Source organism: Pteropus medius, unplaced genomic scaffold (genome assembly GCF_902729225.1).
Source record: "Pteropus medius unplaced genomic scaffold, Ma_sr-lr_union100, whole genome shotgun sequence".
NCBI classification, from domain to species: Eukaryota; Metazoa; Chordata; class Mammalia; order Chiroptera; family Pteropodidae; genus Pteropus; species Pteropus medius.
Window position 1 is genome coordinate 4,732,492 of NW_024345601.1, and position 15,303 is coordinate 4,747,794.

A 15,303-nucleotide genomic window follows, 5' to 3' on the forward strand; every position below is an offset into this window, starting at 1 on the left:
AAAGATACGAATAGTAACACAGTAAAGAAATCTGAAGGGCTAGTAAACATGGGTGATGCAATGTCATATCCATGTGATTGGAACCATGTTTCAGGTTTGACTACAGTAGGAAATGTTGGCAGAGATGTGGAAGGTGGGGGGCCTTGGAGGCATTGCCCCTTTGTGGAGCAGTTTGCCAGCATCTGGCATATCTGCGACCACCCTGTGACCCAGCAGGTCCAGTTCTAGATGTATCGTAGAGAAATCTGTACATGGGCAGAAGAAACCTGGGAGACATGTCACACTATAGTTTAAGTTCAATCTTAAAAAATGTTGCCCAGTGGTACCTGCAGTGGTGTCATTTATATAGCCCTCACCAGCACTCAGAGCCACATTCTACTTTGTTTGTGGAGACAGATATTTGTAATACAAGCATAAACACATACGGAGATGCTAAGTGACACATATCTGGGTGCTGGTTTTCTGGAAGGATAGATAAGTTTTTAAAATATCTGAAGTAAATATAGTAAAATGTTTGCATATGATAAATCTTTATCAAAGATGATAGAGTTGTAGGTAAATAAGTGGTCAGGATATTTTTCTTAATCTTTTTTGTATATTTGAAATATTTCCTAGTATTTAAAAAAATTAGGAGACAGTAATTCTGATACAACTGTATTTACTAGAGTCTCTATTTCATTGTCATTCTGTTTTAGTTTTGTATCTTCCTGGTAGGTTATCTTGTGCCCAGGAAATCGATCTAGGGACTTTTTTCTCTTAGATACCCTCCCCATCCCGCAGCACACTCTTGCCCCACAGCCACACATAGCCCACAGTGGAGCGGCTAGTTAGTGATGAGACCCAACCCCAAGGGTGCTGTTGAAAGCTCTTTCACAAAGCCTGTCTAAATCCAATTGCCAAATTGGACTGAAATGGCCAAACTGGACTAGACTGGTTAGGCTATGTGAGTTAGCAGGTGTGTTCTGTCTAAAGAATTTGAGTTTTCCACTTTTGTTACCTGAATCCTTACTCCCTAGGACTTTCAAGGTGGGCCAGTAAGTTTGAGCCAGCTGTGCCTGGGAGCGAGTGGTCCCCAAGCCTCTGGGTGACCTGCTTCCTTCTATCGCAGGGCCTTCACCTTTCTACTTTACAGTCTAAGCATACTAGCAATAGTAAATAAAAGGAAATATTTCATAGAAGTTTCAAGAATTGATAGAACGTAGTACAGGATGTGGGTGGCACATACCTTTCCAACCTGGGCATGGCCTGTGGGAAACCCTGGGGGTGATTCCTAGTTTGGGTCCTTTTATAACAGTGGGGAATTCAGATGTAAAGCACCCCAAATGCTGATCTCGAGTACATTGTGAGGCATCACCAGCTTTATCATTTCTGTGAGTCAGGAATCTCCCATGATGTTGCCACCTAAGCTGACCCTACAGAACAGCAAGAAGGCTGGCTTTCACTTAGATTCCTTTTTTGATATTAATCATTTGCTGTTTGTTGTGCAACAGCCTTAGCCTTAAATGTTTCAGTGTATTACTCCTTAAGATGAGGGCTTTTTATTCTTCTGTGAAAGACTTCTTAAAGCATTTCTAACCCAGGACTTAGTGGTAGGGATGTAATTTCTTAGAGCAGTCCTTTTTGTGTAAGTTCAGAAGACACAGTTGTATAGCTATCAAAGACCTTGTGTATGCTGCAGAGGAAACTATTCTCTCAAGCTAGCCTTTCTCGATTCTGTGCTCCCAGCAGAGAATATATTTTTGAGTCCCATGTTTGCCTAACTTGAGTAAGAGTCAAGGCTAATTATTTCAACCTTGGCTTTTCTGACTAAACCACGAGGCTGTACAAGCCCCACAGCACTCACTGGGGGCAGACCCTGCTTTGTAGGAGGTGACCCTTCAGCTCCACGGGAGACCACTCAACTACAGAGTTGTTGGGAAGCCACTTGGGGCTCACAGAGTCACGGCCAGGGTGACCCAGGCCCCTGGCGTTTCACTGCCTCTGGAGAAAGGAGAGAGTGTTTCTGAGGAATTTTGTCATCTGAATAGACTGAATATAATGATAGGAACATGGTTTTTGTAGCTGAGCATGTCCACATTGGCAAAATTCTGAGAGGTCTTTTGTGAGAACCTGGAGTTTCAGTTGGTGGATGCCCACCAAGAAATGGAGGTTGACCATAGAAGTTCCAAGGCTTATTGTTCCTGCCCTCTCACTCGCTCTAGGGCTAAGCAGGGCACAGTTTTATTTTCAATACTTAGCTTGTGTGTGTGTTTCTAGAAGAACTAATTTGGTACAGCCTCTCTTGATTGTCATATGTGAGGATATACCATGGATCACGCTGTGAGAGCTTATGGCCAGAGGTCAGAATCCACTTACCCAGATTGAAGGCTGCATGAGGCTACCTTGGACTTCATTTGCAGAGGTTCCGACTGGAATGAAGAGTTTGACTTGGTCCTACAGACCCAGGGAGGAATAAGTATCACAGCTGCGGCTGGTGGAGTTACCACTGTGGAAAGCAGGGGCTGTGAAGTGTTTGTCAGGAGCACATTAAACCTCTACCTACAGGGGTTTTATTAGAAAGTGAAACTCTGTGTCTATTCTGCGATGGCAGTGATTTTTCTTAGAAAATAATGCTGAGAGATTTAAAACAATCTTTCTTCTCCATTCCTTCTTAAGAGTGCCCTAAGGTCAAAATTTAGATTTCATGATTGTTTAGAAATCCTACTCTATTTCCCTCTCCCTCTCTCAGTGGAAGAGAAATCTCAACTTCTAAGCCACTGACAAGCCTGCACCCGGCCTACCATAGCATCTAGAGATTTGGGGGTGTTATGCTGGGGAGGAAGCTTCACCTCTCCCGCTTCTCTCCCTCCTCCCCCTCTCCACTTTCCCTTACCTACCCTTCTTAGGCTCGCATTCTGTTCACGAATTCCATTGCTGATCCTCTATAGAGGGCTAGGCTCTGTTTCTCACTCTCCAGTTTAGGGGACTGGGAATGTGATAATAACATCAAAATTAGTTGACTAAAGTTGAGTATATCCAAATAAATAAACCTCTTGGAGTTCTTCACTGAAATTGAACCTAGCCTGCACTGTCAGCCAGGAAGGTGGGAACCAGGCCTCCTCTGACTCTTTGGACTTTGGTCTGTGGGCATTGAGAAGGATGGATCATCCTCTTGGTTTGGAGCGTATTGCCAGGGAAAGAGCCCCCTCCCCAAGGCAAAGATTGAGCCCGATGACACTGTCCTTCCTCTCTCTTTGCAGCCTCCTGATGTGAAATTCCAAACCTGAAGTCTTATTTGGTGGGCTTCCCAAGACTGATACTTCCTGTTTCTTAATGCGTGAATTGCAGGTTCCATAACTCTTCAGCAGCTGTTACAGGCAAAAGGCTATTTTTTTCTCAGAAAATTCTTAATCACTTTTCAGGATTGTAATTCAAAGATTTTCACATCTGACCTTGAGTAGTTGTGTTTATCAGTGCTATGGAAAAGGGAGGTGACAGAGTAGAGATGGCATGCCAGGGGCCTGCTGGTCAGAATCCATGAAGCTGAAAGCCGGAAGTATTTGGTATGGCTCACATGGTATTTTTTAAAATCTGTCAATTTCACTTTGAGAAAAAGAGATTTCTGGCCTAATGTGAACAAGCAAAAGATCTCTCGGCACAGCACTCACATTTCTACAGTCAGCTTTGGCTGGGTGACACTTGCTCCCTAATTTGGTGGGGCATTTTTGCCACAGTCCTCACTACTCCCCATTGTTGCACACCTGGCCTGTGCTTGTGCTCATGTGAATCTTTAACCCCTGTGGTGGGCGAATATCTTGAATTGTGATTGAGGCTTCTGAGTCTCCAGGGCATCGCGTTTCCTAATTATAGACCTGCACTCTGCCATCTCTCTATTGCTTCATATCTGCCGGCACTTAAAGGGATTGCTCATATCTTGTGTAAAACTTGTTCACTTCTGAGGAGGGGCAGGTAAGAATGTATGACATCAGAGATTGCCTGGATTTGTTTCTGCTTTGACTTTCAGTCTGAAGATTTAGTGAAACCTTAAGTTTGGTAGTGGCGGTGGGGTGGAAACTGTCAATGCCTCAATTTCTGCAAAAAGTAATATATGTGTATGTGTTTGGCAGGTAAAAGGAAAGCAAGCCAGGATGGACATTTACGATACTCAAACCTTGGGGGTTGTGGTCTTTGGTGGATTCATGGTGGTTTCCGCCATTGGCATCTTCCTAGTGTCAACCTTCTCCATGAAGGAGACATCATATGAAGAAGCTCTAGCCAACCAGCGCAAGGAGATGGCGAAAACTCACCACCAGAAAGTGGAGAAGAAAAAGAAGGAGAAAACAGTAGAAAAGAAAGGAAAGACCAAGAAAAAGGAAGAGAAACCCAATGGGAAGATACCTGACCATGAGCCAGCCCCCAACATGACCATCCTCCTCAAAGACCCAGTGCGGGCACCTGCAGTGGCTGTGGTTCCAACCCCAGTTCAGCATCCGATGATCGTTGCCCCTATAGCCACGCTATCAGCCATGCCCCAAGAGAAGCTGGCCTCCTTTCCTAAAGACAAAAAGAAGAAGGAGAAAAAAGTAGCAAAGGTGGAACCAGCAGTCAGTTCTATAGTAAATTCCATCCAGGTCCTTGCCTCAAAAGCTGCCATCTTGGAAGCCGCTCCCAAGGAGGTGCCTATGGTGGTTGTGCCCCCAGTGGGTGCCAAGGCCAGTACCCCAGCCTCTGGCACTGTGCAGGGCAAAAAGGCAGAGGGGGCCCAGAACCAGGGCAAAAAGGCTGAGGGGGCCCAGAACCAGGGCAAAAAGGGAGAAGGAACCCCAACTAGGCAAAAGGCAGATGGAACCCCAACCAGGCAAAAGGCAGAGGGAAACCCCAACCAGGGCGTAAAGGCGAGGGAACCCTGAACCAGGGCAAAAAAGGCAGATGAACCCCCAACCAGGGCAAAAAGCAGAGAGTGCCCAGAATCAGAGCAGAAAGTTGTCGAGGGGGGGGCTCCAACCAAGGGCAAAAGGTAGAGGGTCCTCCAAATAGGGCAAAAAGATGAAGGAACTTAAACTAGGGCAAAAAAGGTAGAAGGGGTTCAGAACAGAGCAAAATCAGAGGGGGGCTCCAAACCACAGTAAAAAAAGGCAGAAGGTCCCAACCAAGGCAAAAGGCAGAAGAAGGGATGCCCAACAGGGCAAAAGGCAGAAGGGGCCCCTAACCAGGGCAAAAGGTACAGCATGAACCCCTAACCAGGGCAAAGTACTTTAAGGGCCCCAAACTAGGGCAAAAAAAGAGGCCCAGAATCAGGTGTGTTTGAGGGAGCCCCAACCAGGCAGGTGAGGGGACCAGGGCAAAGCAGAGGGGAGCCCCAACTGAGCAAGGTAGAAGTGGAAAAGAATCAGAGCAGAAAGGTGAAGGAACTCCAACCAGGGCAAAAAGGCAGAGGGGCCCAGAACCAGGCAAAAGGCAGAAGGACCCCAACCAGAGTAAAAGGCAGAGGGGCCCCCAACCAGGGTAAAAGGTGGAGGGGGCCCCAACCAGGCAAAAAAGGCGGAGGCCGCCTAGAACCAGGCAAAGGCAGGAGGGGGCCCAAAACCAGGGGCAAAAAAGGCTGAGGGGCTCAAACCAAAGGGGGGGCAGGAGGAGCCCAGAATCAGGGCAAAAAGGCAGATTCAGTTGCTAATCAAGGTACAAAGGCAGAAGGCATTGTAAACCAGGGGAAAAAAGCAGAGGGGCCTCCCAATCAAGGTAAAAAGGCAGAAGGAACCCCAAGTCAGGGCAAAAGGTCAGAAGGGTCCCCCAACCAGGGCAAAAAGGTGGATGCGTCTGCCAATCAGGGTAAAAAGGCAGAGTCAGCTCCTATCCAGGGCAAAAATGCAGATATGGTCCAGAGCCAGGAAGCACCAAAGCAAGAGGCTCCTTCAAAGAAGAAGTCTGGTTCAAAGAAGAAAGGTGAGCCTGGTAAGTAGCTTTGATTTCTTTATGAACTTGGAAAGAAAAGCTTTCTTTAAAAGACTTATGGATTCCCTTTGGGGAAGCCATCTGTATCAGTCAGCTAATGCCAAGGCTGCATAACAAACATTCCAGATTTCAGTAGCTTTCACAAGCATTTATTCTTGCTCATGCTTCTGTTGAATTGACTGGAGGTTGATCTAAGCTGTCTCAGCTGAGTAGCTCTGTTTCATGATGCAGTTTAACTTGTTTTGGCTCCTTGCTGCAGGTTGAGTGTAGGTCTCTTCCACATGTGTTCATTCTGAGGCCCAGGTTGAGGCTTTGGTGACTGAGGGCAGAAGTCCTTCTCATGGTTATGGCAGAGCTATAAAAGGGCACATTTCAAACCAGCATTCTCTAGGCCAGAGCAAGTCATATGATTGAACCTGAGTTATGATACAGCAGATCTTTTTTAAATGTCTGACTGCATTCTGTGAGCCTATTCTATTTCTTACCCTACCAGGTACTTTAGCAAAGCTTTATTTGTTTCTGTATGTTTGTTGAGTGAATAATGGTAGGATGTTTTCAGGAAATGATGGCATTCATCCACTACTTCCCCCAGTTACTTAATGGAGCAATATATATATAGTAGAACGTTAATTCCCCCTTATCTTTTTAGTGCATTTTACTATAGAAATTGCACCAGTGAGTTTCTATTTCATATTCATCACTCATTGATAGAATAGTTCTGTGCGTGCCTGTGTGTGTAAGTCTTTGACTAGCTGTTAGTTGATTTGGAAAAGGGATTGCATTTGTCTTGGTGAGGCATCTTACAGGGTCTGAAATGTTTGGACCTGTGTTGGATAGCACAGGGCCCTGCATTTTTAGCTGGGTTTCCCTCTCTTGATCCTTAGTGAAGCTCCATTACCTTTTCTCAGGTTTCCTTTTCTCCCATCTTCCTTGTGGGGGGAGGGTGGGGGGGGCGGAGGACATTTGCTTAGGCAACACCTTGTCCCATGTGAGGGGACCCATCCTCTGAGCAGTTTCGAGCCTCCTGCTGTGGGTCAGGGACCAGCCACCTGATCCCACAAGTCAGTTCAACCTCTCACACCCTTTGAAAACCCAGCCACTTAGCCTCAGCCCTACCTTCACTGGCTGGATCAAGGGCACACTACCTTGTCTTTAAGGTGATGTTCTGCTTGACCCAGGGATAAGAGCATCTGAGACTTGAGAACAGGGACTGAGAACTGGCCTGTTTTCTGGCTCTCCTATGTCAGGTGTGTTCAAAATAGAGCTTCCCGTGTCCTCTGGCCATTATTACCATGTAATGGCTTTAGATGTCTGAGATAAGGCATAAAGTAGCAGTGTGATGGTAATATATAAAAGAAGGCAAAATGGTCCTTATTTGCAGGTAGTAGAGACACCTTGTTAGAAGAAAGACCTAGCTCTATGCCTGTGTGAACCCATACAGCAGCTCAGCTGAGGTGGTGTTAAAGAAAATTTGAACAGAGGAGAGAAATATCATGGTCCAGGATAAGAAAGATTAAATACTATAAAGTGATAGTTATTCCCAAGTTCACTTAGTGGTTTTTAATACTTCCAGCCAAAATGTCAGTGAGATTTTCCCCTCTTAATGTGACAAAACTATCCTAAAAGTCTCATCTGAAGGGTAAAACAGAGTATTAGAGTTTTAAGTAGCTTTTGAAAGGCCAATTCTGTCTGATGTGTGAACATATTCCCATGTTCCCAAACTGTAGTAATTACAAGTAGGGTACTGGCCCAGGGCCAGCCAGGTCAGGGAATAGAATGAAGTAGACTGCATCATCCCTAAGAACTTCAATGAGGGAAGGGAGCGTCATTTCAGAAGGGAAGAAAAATGTTCAGGCAAATCTTGGGCAGCATGTTCAAGATTTGGAAGAGTCTGTTACACCCCTCTAAAAATTTAAGGTTTGGATGAATTAGATTTAATTTAAAAAGAAATCAAACCCTAGAAAATATAAAATAAAAGACAGCTGAAATTAATATTGATCAACCCAGACAGAAGGAGGTTGTCAGTCTGAGGTTGCAATGAGAAAATCACAAAAGCCAATATGGAGCTCTTGGCAACACAAATAGCCACGTGGGATGTTCAGACAGGACCAAATGAAAACAGCCACAAGGGTACTACGTGTGGCTGCATAAAACACCTGGAAGGTGAATTTTTTTATTCCTCAGGACGTCAGAGAGTCTGAAATCATGGGAGAAAGATTTTCTTGTACTTTGTTTTTTTATTTTCCTGAATTTCCACTGTGTAATCTCAGCCCAGTTTTCCTGGGGTTAGTGTGTAAAGCCATCTTCAGGGCCCTCTGAGGTGGATGAAGGCCACTCTCCACCCCACAATTCCATGAAATTCATGAAATCATGGGTTTTCCCAGTGGCTGATGGAGTGGGGCTCACAGTTCTCTTGCGTTTACATCTTCCGTGTGGAGGTTAGTGTTCTAGAATTAATCTGACTCATATTTAACATCTGTGGCTGTGACTGTGTTTCCAAGTAAGAGCAGGCCACGTTCTTTCCACACAGTTACACCTTGTGTCCCGTGAGGCTATGGTCAGCCTCAGTTGCCTGACCCTGACCTCCTTGCCTGCCTAGGGCCTGTCTACTCCCTGTTTCTCCATGGCTATGTAGGCCCAACTCAAGGGAACTGTGGGCACAACTATGGCTAGGCTGGCCCTGGCATCCAGAAACTTGGGAACCTGCAGATGTGAATAGCTTTGCTGGCCTGATGACCATGGGGAGATGCTTAGGGATTAGGTTCCAGATCGCTGGTGGGGAGCAGGCCAGGAAGGGACTTCCTCCTCTGAATCAAGGACACCTTGACTTGGGTGCAGAGGGCTCCAGGGCCATGAACTTTTGACCTTGGGCCCCAGAGAGCTAGAGTCTAGGGCTGTGCCGTCCAGTTATGGGAGCTGCTAGTCACATGGGGCCATATAAGTTAATATTCAGATCAATCAAAAATCAATAGAATGAAAGATTCAGTTGCACTAGCCACATTCCATTCATTAGTCATATGTGCAAATGAAGAACGACATCTCCATTAGCATAGTAAGTTCTGTTGGACCAGTTCTGCTCTAAATAGAAGACATTGGGGAGGTGGCCTCTTGGGTCACCTTGCAAGTGGCCCTGTGGAAACTAACATGTTTTTGCACCCTTCTTTTGGTACCACACAATTCCTCCCCATTTTTTCCAGTCTGCTTGCATCTTGAGTGGGGTGAGGGTGAGCTCCCCATTGTCCTCCATATCACAGTAAGATGTGACAAATGAGTCCATGGAGGCTGTGGCTGGCCATGACACATAACAAATCAGTGGCAAAACCCACCCTGGGCTAGGGTCTACCAGAGACAGGATTGCTTCCTTAGTCATTCCCTAGGTCAGTCCAGCAGGGCCTTTGCTGACAGGTACCCCATGGGGAAACATAGCAGGTATGGAGGCAGGCACAGGACACATTTCTGCAGGCCTGACTTAGAATTATTCCAGAACTTCTGATCTGATTTTCCTATAAGAGCAAATCAGGGCCATGTGACAGCTTTTTACCTCTTTTCTGTGGCCAGATTTGATAGTGAACACCTGGCTTCCTAATCCTTGCTTTTTAAAAACTTGTTTTTGTATAAATATGTGCTTCCAGTAAATAAAATTCAAGCAGTGTAGAAGCATGGAAGATGAAAATTGAAAGTCTTCCTTTCCATTCCATTCCATTACTTCCCAGGAGGAGCCCCACGATGCTCTGCTCATCACACCAGATGCACACATAGGGCCTGCAGTGCACACAGCTTTGGAACTGGCTTTCTTCATTTACGAGTGTACGGGTGACATCTTTCCATATTGCTCCTATAAGGCTGCTACTTTCAGCTATGTCATATTTCGTAGCATGAATGTATCGTAATTTATTTAAGTGACATTAAGTAGTGTGCACTTTTTTTGCTGTTAAAATTAACACTGCAGTGATGCATATGTATTGTTGTGTATCTTTAAATTCCTATGTGTCAATTCCTAGATATGTGATTGTTAAGTCAAAAGGTAGGTACATCTTTAATTTAGGAAGACAGTACATCACTCCAAAAACATTCCATGCTTTGCGTATGTCGTGGAGTAAGAGAGACCACATGAGTTCCCAGCACCCTCCATCTGACTTTACCAATCATATGGTGCTGTGGAAATGATAATAATTTCAGGGGAGCATCATAAACCCAGGTGTGGAACAAGGAGAAAGTACTTGCTTATGAAACAAAGAGCACAGATTCTTGTCTCAGTGTTTGGAGAAGAGGGAATTCACAGAACCGGAGAGAAGTAGTTTTCTAGAAATAAAGCTTAGGAACATTTGCAGTGCCGTACAGGCCTCCGCTGGTTCGTTCTCTGATAGTTACCTCAGCACTTGTGCACAGTGCTTATTAGGAAAGTCATGTTTCTTTCACAGGAAGTATGTGTATATGTGGTAGTGGTGGTTTTTTAAACATCTGTTTTTGTCCTCAGACTTAGTCTTTGCCTGCTTAATTATGCTGCCCTGCCTCCCTTGCGCCTAGCGTGTGCTAACGGGTGGCTCAGTGGTACATTTCAGAAGAGTCATTTGTTCTAGGACTTGGAAGTAAGTCCATATTAGTGCAGGTGGATCTGAGCCCCAGATAAACCAGAGACTTAGACTTGGGAAGTACAAGATGCACATTCTGGAAACTCCACATTCAGATGAGCTCTAGAGCACTGGGCTTCTGCTGGAACTTGATTTGCCCAGCGTAGCAGCTGAGCAAGGCCAGGCTGGGTGGGTGCCCTGGGCATGGCTCTCCTGTCTTGAATCGTGGACTGGCTTTATGCCCAACTCTCTTCCTATCTGCAGAGTTAGGCCATTTACTCGGCCCAGAAGGCCATTGCGACAGAGCCCAGGAGAGCCCAGCCACCCTCCTGAAGACACTGGTGTTTACAACCCCATGATGACCACATAGTCAGACACACACACAACCCATATGAGAGAAAGAGGCCATCTTTGGGGACAGGACTATGGGCAAATCTTAAATTGTTTTTTTGCTCTTTTGCATTTTCCAGTTTTTATGTATCATTTTTTAAATAAAAAAGAAACAAAACCCCATTATTTGTCTGAGTCAAATAAACAGGCCCTCAATATACCAAGCGGAATTCCTGGCCTTTCGGGCACTGTGAGGCAGTCCAGTGCTGATCAGAGTTCCTTTGAGTGTCCTCTGAGCAGCAGAAAGAAGTCCTTGCTCTTTTAGAGGAGCCAGGTTGAGGGAAGAAGGTGGCCAATTTTTCTCAGGCCTGTCCCAGCCCTGGGCACCCAGTAAATGGTCACAAGCTAAGCTAAGAAGGAAAGTTTAAGGTGGGTCCTACATCTGTGAACCTGGCAGCATCCCTGGGGGTTCTGGCAGCTCCTTGTTACATGAGGCCTTGCCAAGCTGCTTTTTTACCTCTGCCAGAACAGGTAGAAATGCAAATAGGATCGTGTTCTATAACCTAATGAATGGGGCAGGGGTTACCAGAGGTCAGAAGACATGGGAAAAATTTTTAGATCTACCGGGAAAACTTGACCCAAGGTGTCTACACTTTAGCAGAGATTTCATATTCAACTTTGTGACTTGATAATAAAACCACTCCTTCCACCTTCCTATTACATCCTCCTCCCACTCTCACGATGTCCTTTGTGCTGTGGGCTTGCTGTGTCTGTGTCCTGGTGCTGTATCGTAATGAGGAATGTTACATCATTGCTTTCCTCAACCAAATGTTTGGTTAGGTGTGTGGTTTATGAAGCTCTTCTCCGTGTATTTATCCTCCTAACATTCTCTAAAGTGGATTTTTATTTTTACCTATTTTTAAAAAGAGGAAACCAAAGCTCAGCTGTTTTGGGACTTCCCAGAAATCATGAGGCCAGCAGATGGCAGGGCAGGGAGCAGAGCTTCCAGCTTGGGTCTCTTTTTGAGGCCCCCCACTTAGGGCTAAGATACAGAGAGTTGTGTATTGAGAGTAAGTGTGATACTCTTTCTTTTGAACTTATCTCAGTTTTTCAGGGTTTGAAGCTCTGAAGAAATCTCTGGGGCTTTTGAGCTTTTCTTTACTTTCTGTGTCAGTTCTTCAAACCCAACTTTTTTTTTTTTTTTTAAGAACAAAAATATACCCTAGGGAAGCAAGCCAACTATCAGTGTGGCACCGCCATGTCTTAGAGAAGCTACAGGTGATGTTCTTCCAGAACTCTCCATTTAGTCATCTTAAAACAGCAGTACTGGAACTCCAGTTACTGCCCTGGTAGCTGTGGTTAGGAAGCTCACAATTGTACAACACTTGTCTTTTTTTGCAGTGCATTAAGTAAAATCTTGTCATTTCAGGCCTGCTCTCCTTGGACTAGCCTGAATGCCTGAGGAAACCAAAGGAAGTATCTTGCCCAGAGGTCCTCCAGGGTTTGTCTTTATTTGAAAAATACTGTGATGTGTTATTTTTTTTTCAGATATAAAAATGATTTTTTTTTGAAGTTTACCAGAAAAACAAAAACATCATGAGAAAAATAAAGTCATGCAAGCTATAGGATTTTAACCCATTTCCCATTTGCCCCAAGAATACTCATTGGCGATACTTGCAGCTACAGCATTTACCCTGAGATAACTCATGGATTGCAGTCCTAACTTTACCCCTAAAATTCGCCATGAACTATCTCGCTTTTATTATTATTTTTGCATCACTTTAGTATGTTGATAGTCTTTAGAAACAAATGACATCATTCTATTTATAGCACTCTGTTTTTAGTAGTGGTAGTTCCATTTACAAAATATAGTAATTTTCGATTGCTGAAAATATCAAATCCTAGAAAATGGAGCATTCCTATGTGTGATGTTAAATAAACGTGGGCAGTGAACTGCACTTTTTTTTCCCTAATGGGAAAAGGGTTAAAAAAAATTCCATTAGTCATTATTAAGAGCATAACCAGTTAACAGATTATTTTCCAACCAAAGGAAAAGGCCTGATTCAAAGGCCCTAAATAGGGTTGCTCTTGACATTATTTGTACTTCATTCCAGTGTGCTTAAACTGCCAGAAGTTAGTGTCCATGATGGTTAAGTCAAGTGCAACTGCTCTTCCAGGGCCTGCATCTGGTCCTGAGGGCAGACTAGCTCCTGAGCAGTGCTGGGCTCCATGGCTGAGCTGGTCTTAGAGTCTGCCGTGTACCTGCTGCCCAGGGCCCACCTCTGCTGTGGTACAGATGAGCAACAATGAGGATGCCAGGGGCTGCAGCTGCCACCATTGACGAATTTGGTGGATCTTTCATCAAGGTCCCCATGAGGGCCGCTTTCCCACAAGCCCACGAGGATCCTTCATGGCCACTGTCACAAGCATGCAGCTAGTGAGGAGGCCAGTAGTAATGCTGGCTTGAGTTCCTCATTTCTGGAGACGGGTGTGCCTGCTAGCTTCTCTGATTCAGGGTGATGCCCTCTGGACTTGGGGTCAGTAGGAGCTAGGAGCTTGTCTTCTGTCTCAAAGAAATGATTGCTCGTGTAGTGCTGGACTTTATGGAGGCACAGGGGAACACTTCCTGGGGCCCTGGGGCCTTTGGAGTTTGGCTCACATGACTGGGATGTCGAACCTGGCACCTTGAGGTTGGGGTCTGGCTTTCTGTTGGGGGACCTATGCAGGGTCCCCTGACTTATATATTGGGGTGGCCCTCGTGCAAGGTGCAGAGGTAATAGTCTATGTATCTGCATCTGTGTATCTGAGGCCTTCAGACTGGTCTGAACATTTCCTGAGAAAATGAGTGTCTTTGCCATTGGTGTTCTCCCCCAGCCCCCAAGGCTGCACACCCCATGGCATCTTCCACTGTCAGAGGCCCTGGGTTGACACCTGGGCCTCTGTCCCACCAGCTCAGCTTCCTAAATACTCTCAGGCCTGGCCCCTGGCCCTGGACTCTTTCCTGATTTACCTGTCTCCAGCCATGTCCCCCTGGGTTTCTTGAAGTAATTTTTCCCATATGCAAACCTTGCTCCCTTCTAGGGCTTGTCCTTTGCCTAAGGAATAAAATTTGGATTCCTGGGACCTTTGAAGACTTGGATCTACTTTGGTTTCACTTCCCTCGCTCTGACTAGTGAGGCATCTTGCAAGCCTCTGGTGCCTGTCCTTTGCCTGTCTGTTCTTCTTGAAGTCTTAGCCCTCGCCTTCTTTTTTACCCAGTAGTGTTTGGCTCAAGCATCCCTTATTTAAAAGCCTTCCTGGTGTTGCTGCCATAGTTGCTTCCACAGTGAAGTGCACAGTCTCTGGATTCCCTTTGTGTGGCTCTCCTGCATGATTGCTGCATGTTCTGAGTCTCCTCTACCTGTGTTAGCTGACACTTCTGCCTATAACTTACCTGTCTAGGCCCAGCCTTTTGCAGACTGCCAGGTACACAGTAGGTCCACGCTTTGTGTCTAGAGACCCCCTTGACCTGCCTGTCCTGGGAGGGGCTGCCAGGTGCCTGGAACAAGAGCTGGAGTTGAGCTGGAGCCTTTTGATGGCTCATCGAAGGGCGATGGTGATAATCCCCTCTCATTGATCTGGGTTGTCCAGCTCAGGAGGCAGTTCCTGGAGTGTACTGTACTGATACTGACCGATACCGACATCCTTCCTGTCAGTTGAGTAAGCTGGGTATTAGCAGGGCAGAAGTGTTCTTTCTAGGAACTCGCCGCTAGAGGGGCTAATGCTGAAACAGTGCTAGGCTCTGGAGCCCAATGAGTCCCCTATGGCTGGGACCTGGCCTTGGGGATCTTGGTAATTAAGCAGTTGGAAAGAAAATTCTCCCTGAAGGACCGCAGTTGACAGAGAGAAAGGGACGCCTAAGTGCCTTTTTTTTGCAAGACAAGTTTAATTTTAGGTGATTAAGCCTCCCAGTGTGGTTGCAAAAGGGAGTGAAGTGGAATTTGAGGTGTAATGCACATTATCTGGGAGCTGCTTCTTGGCCGAGAGCCCAGGGAGGCAGAGGGCTCCTTGTTTGCCTGTACGTGATACCCCTTTAACCTCATGAGTGAGGATGGTGGTATGAGGCAGGAGCCAGAGGGTCCACGGGCTGTGGTACTCTGTCCATTCCATTGGTGGGAGTAGGAGAAAGGGCAGAGTTGCTTCAGCCACCCCACGCTCCTCCCTGGATGTGCTCTCTGGAGAGGGGTCAGGGTCTGTGATTCTCTTGTGACTGGGGCTTGAAGGTGGCCCTGTGGATGGATTCTGCAGTGCTTTACCCTGTGCCAGGCATTGTTAAAGCACATGGCAGCAAGGTTGTGAGAGAAGGACGATTTCACAGATGAAGAAACAGAGGTAAAGGGAGGTGAAGCCACTTGCCCAAGGACAAGCAGGTGGGAAGAAGCATTGGCTTCAGGAGGAGGCCCTCAGTGGCGGTGCAGTAGGGGTCATGGGG

The 15,303-nt window shown here is 46.0% G+C and overlaps 1 protein-coding gene across 1 annotated transcript in view; it reads left to right on the forward strand.

The window, feature by feature from the left end:
- RRBP1 (ribosome binding protein 1) overlaps positions 1–15,303 on the forward strand; it is a 63,914-nt gene that overhangs the window by 18,537 nt on the left and 30,074 nt on the right. Inside the window, 3 exon segments of the mRNA XM_039874439.1 lie at positions 4,107–4,866; positions 4,869–5,013; positions 5,015–5,931. Coding sequence (XP_039730373.1) covers positions 4,128–4,866; positions 4,869–5,013; positions 5,015–5,931 — 1,801 coding nt within the window. The 5' untranslated portion in view covers positions 4,107–4,127.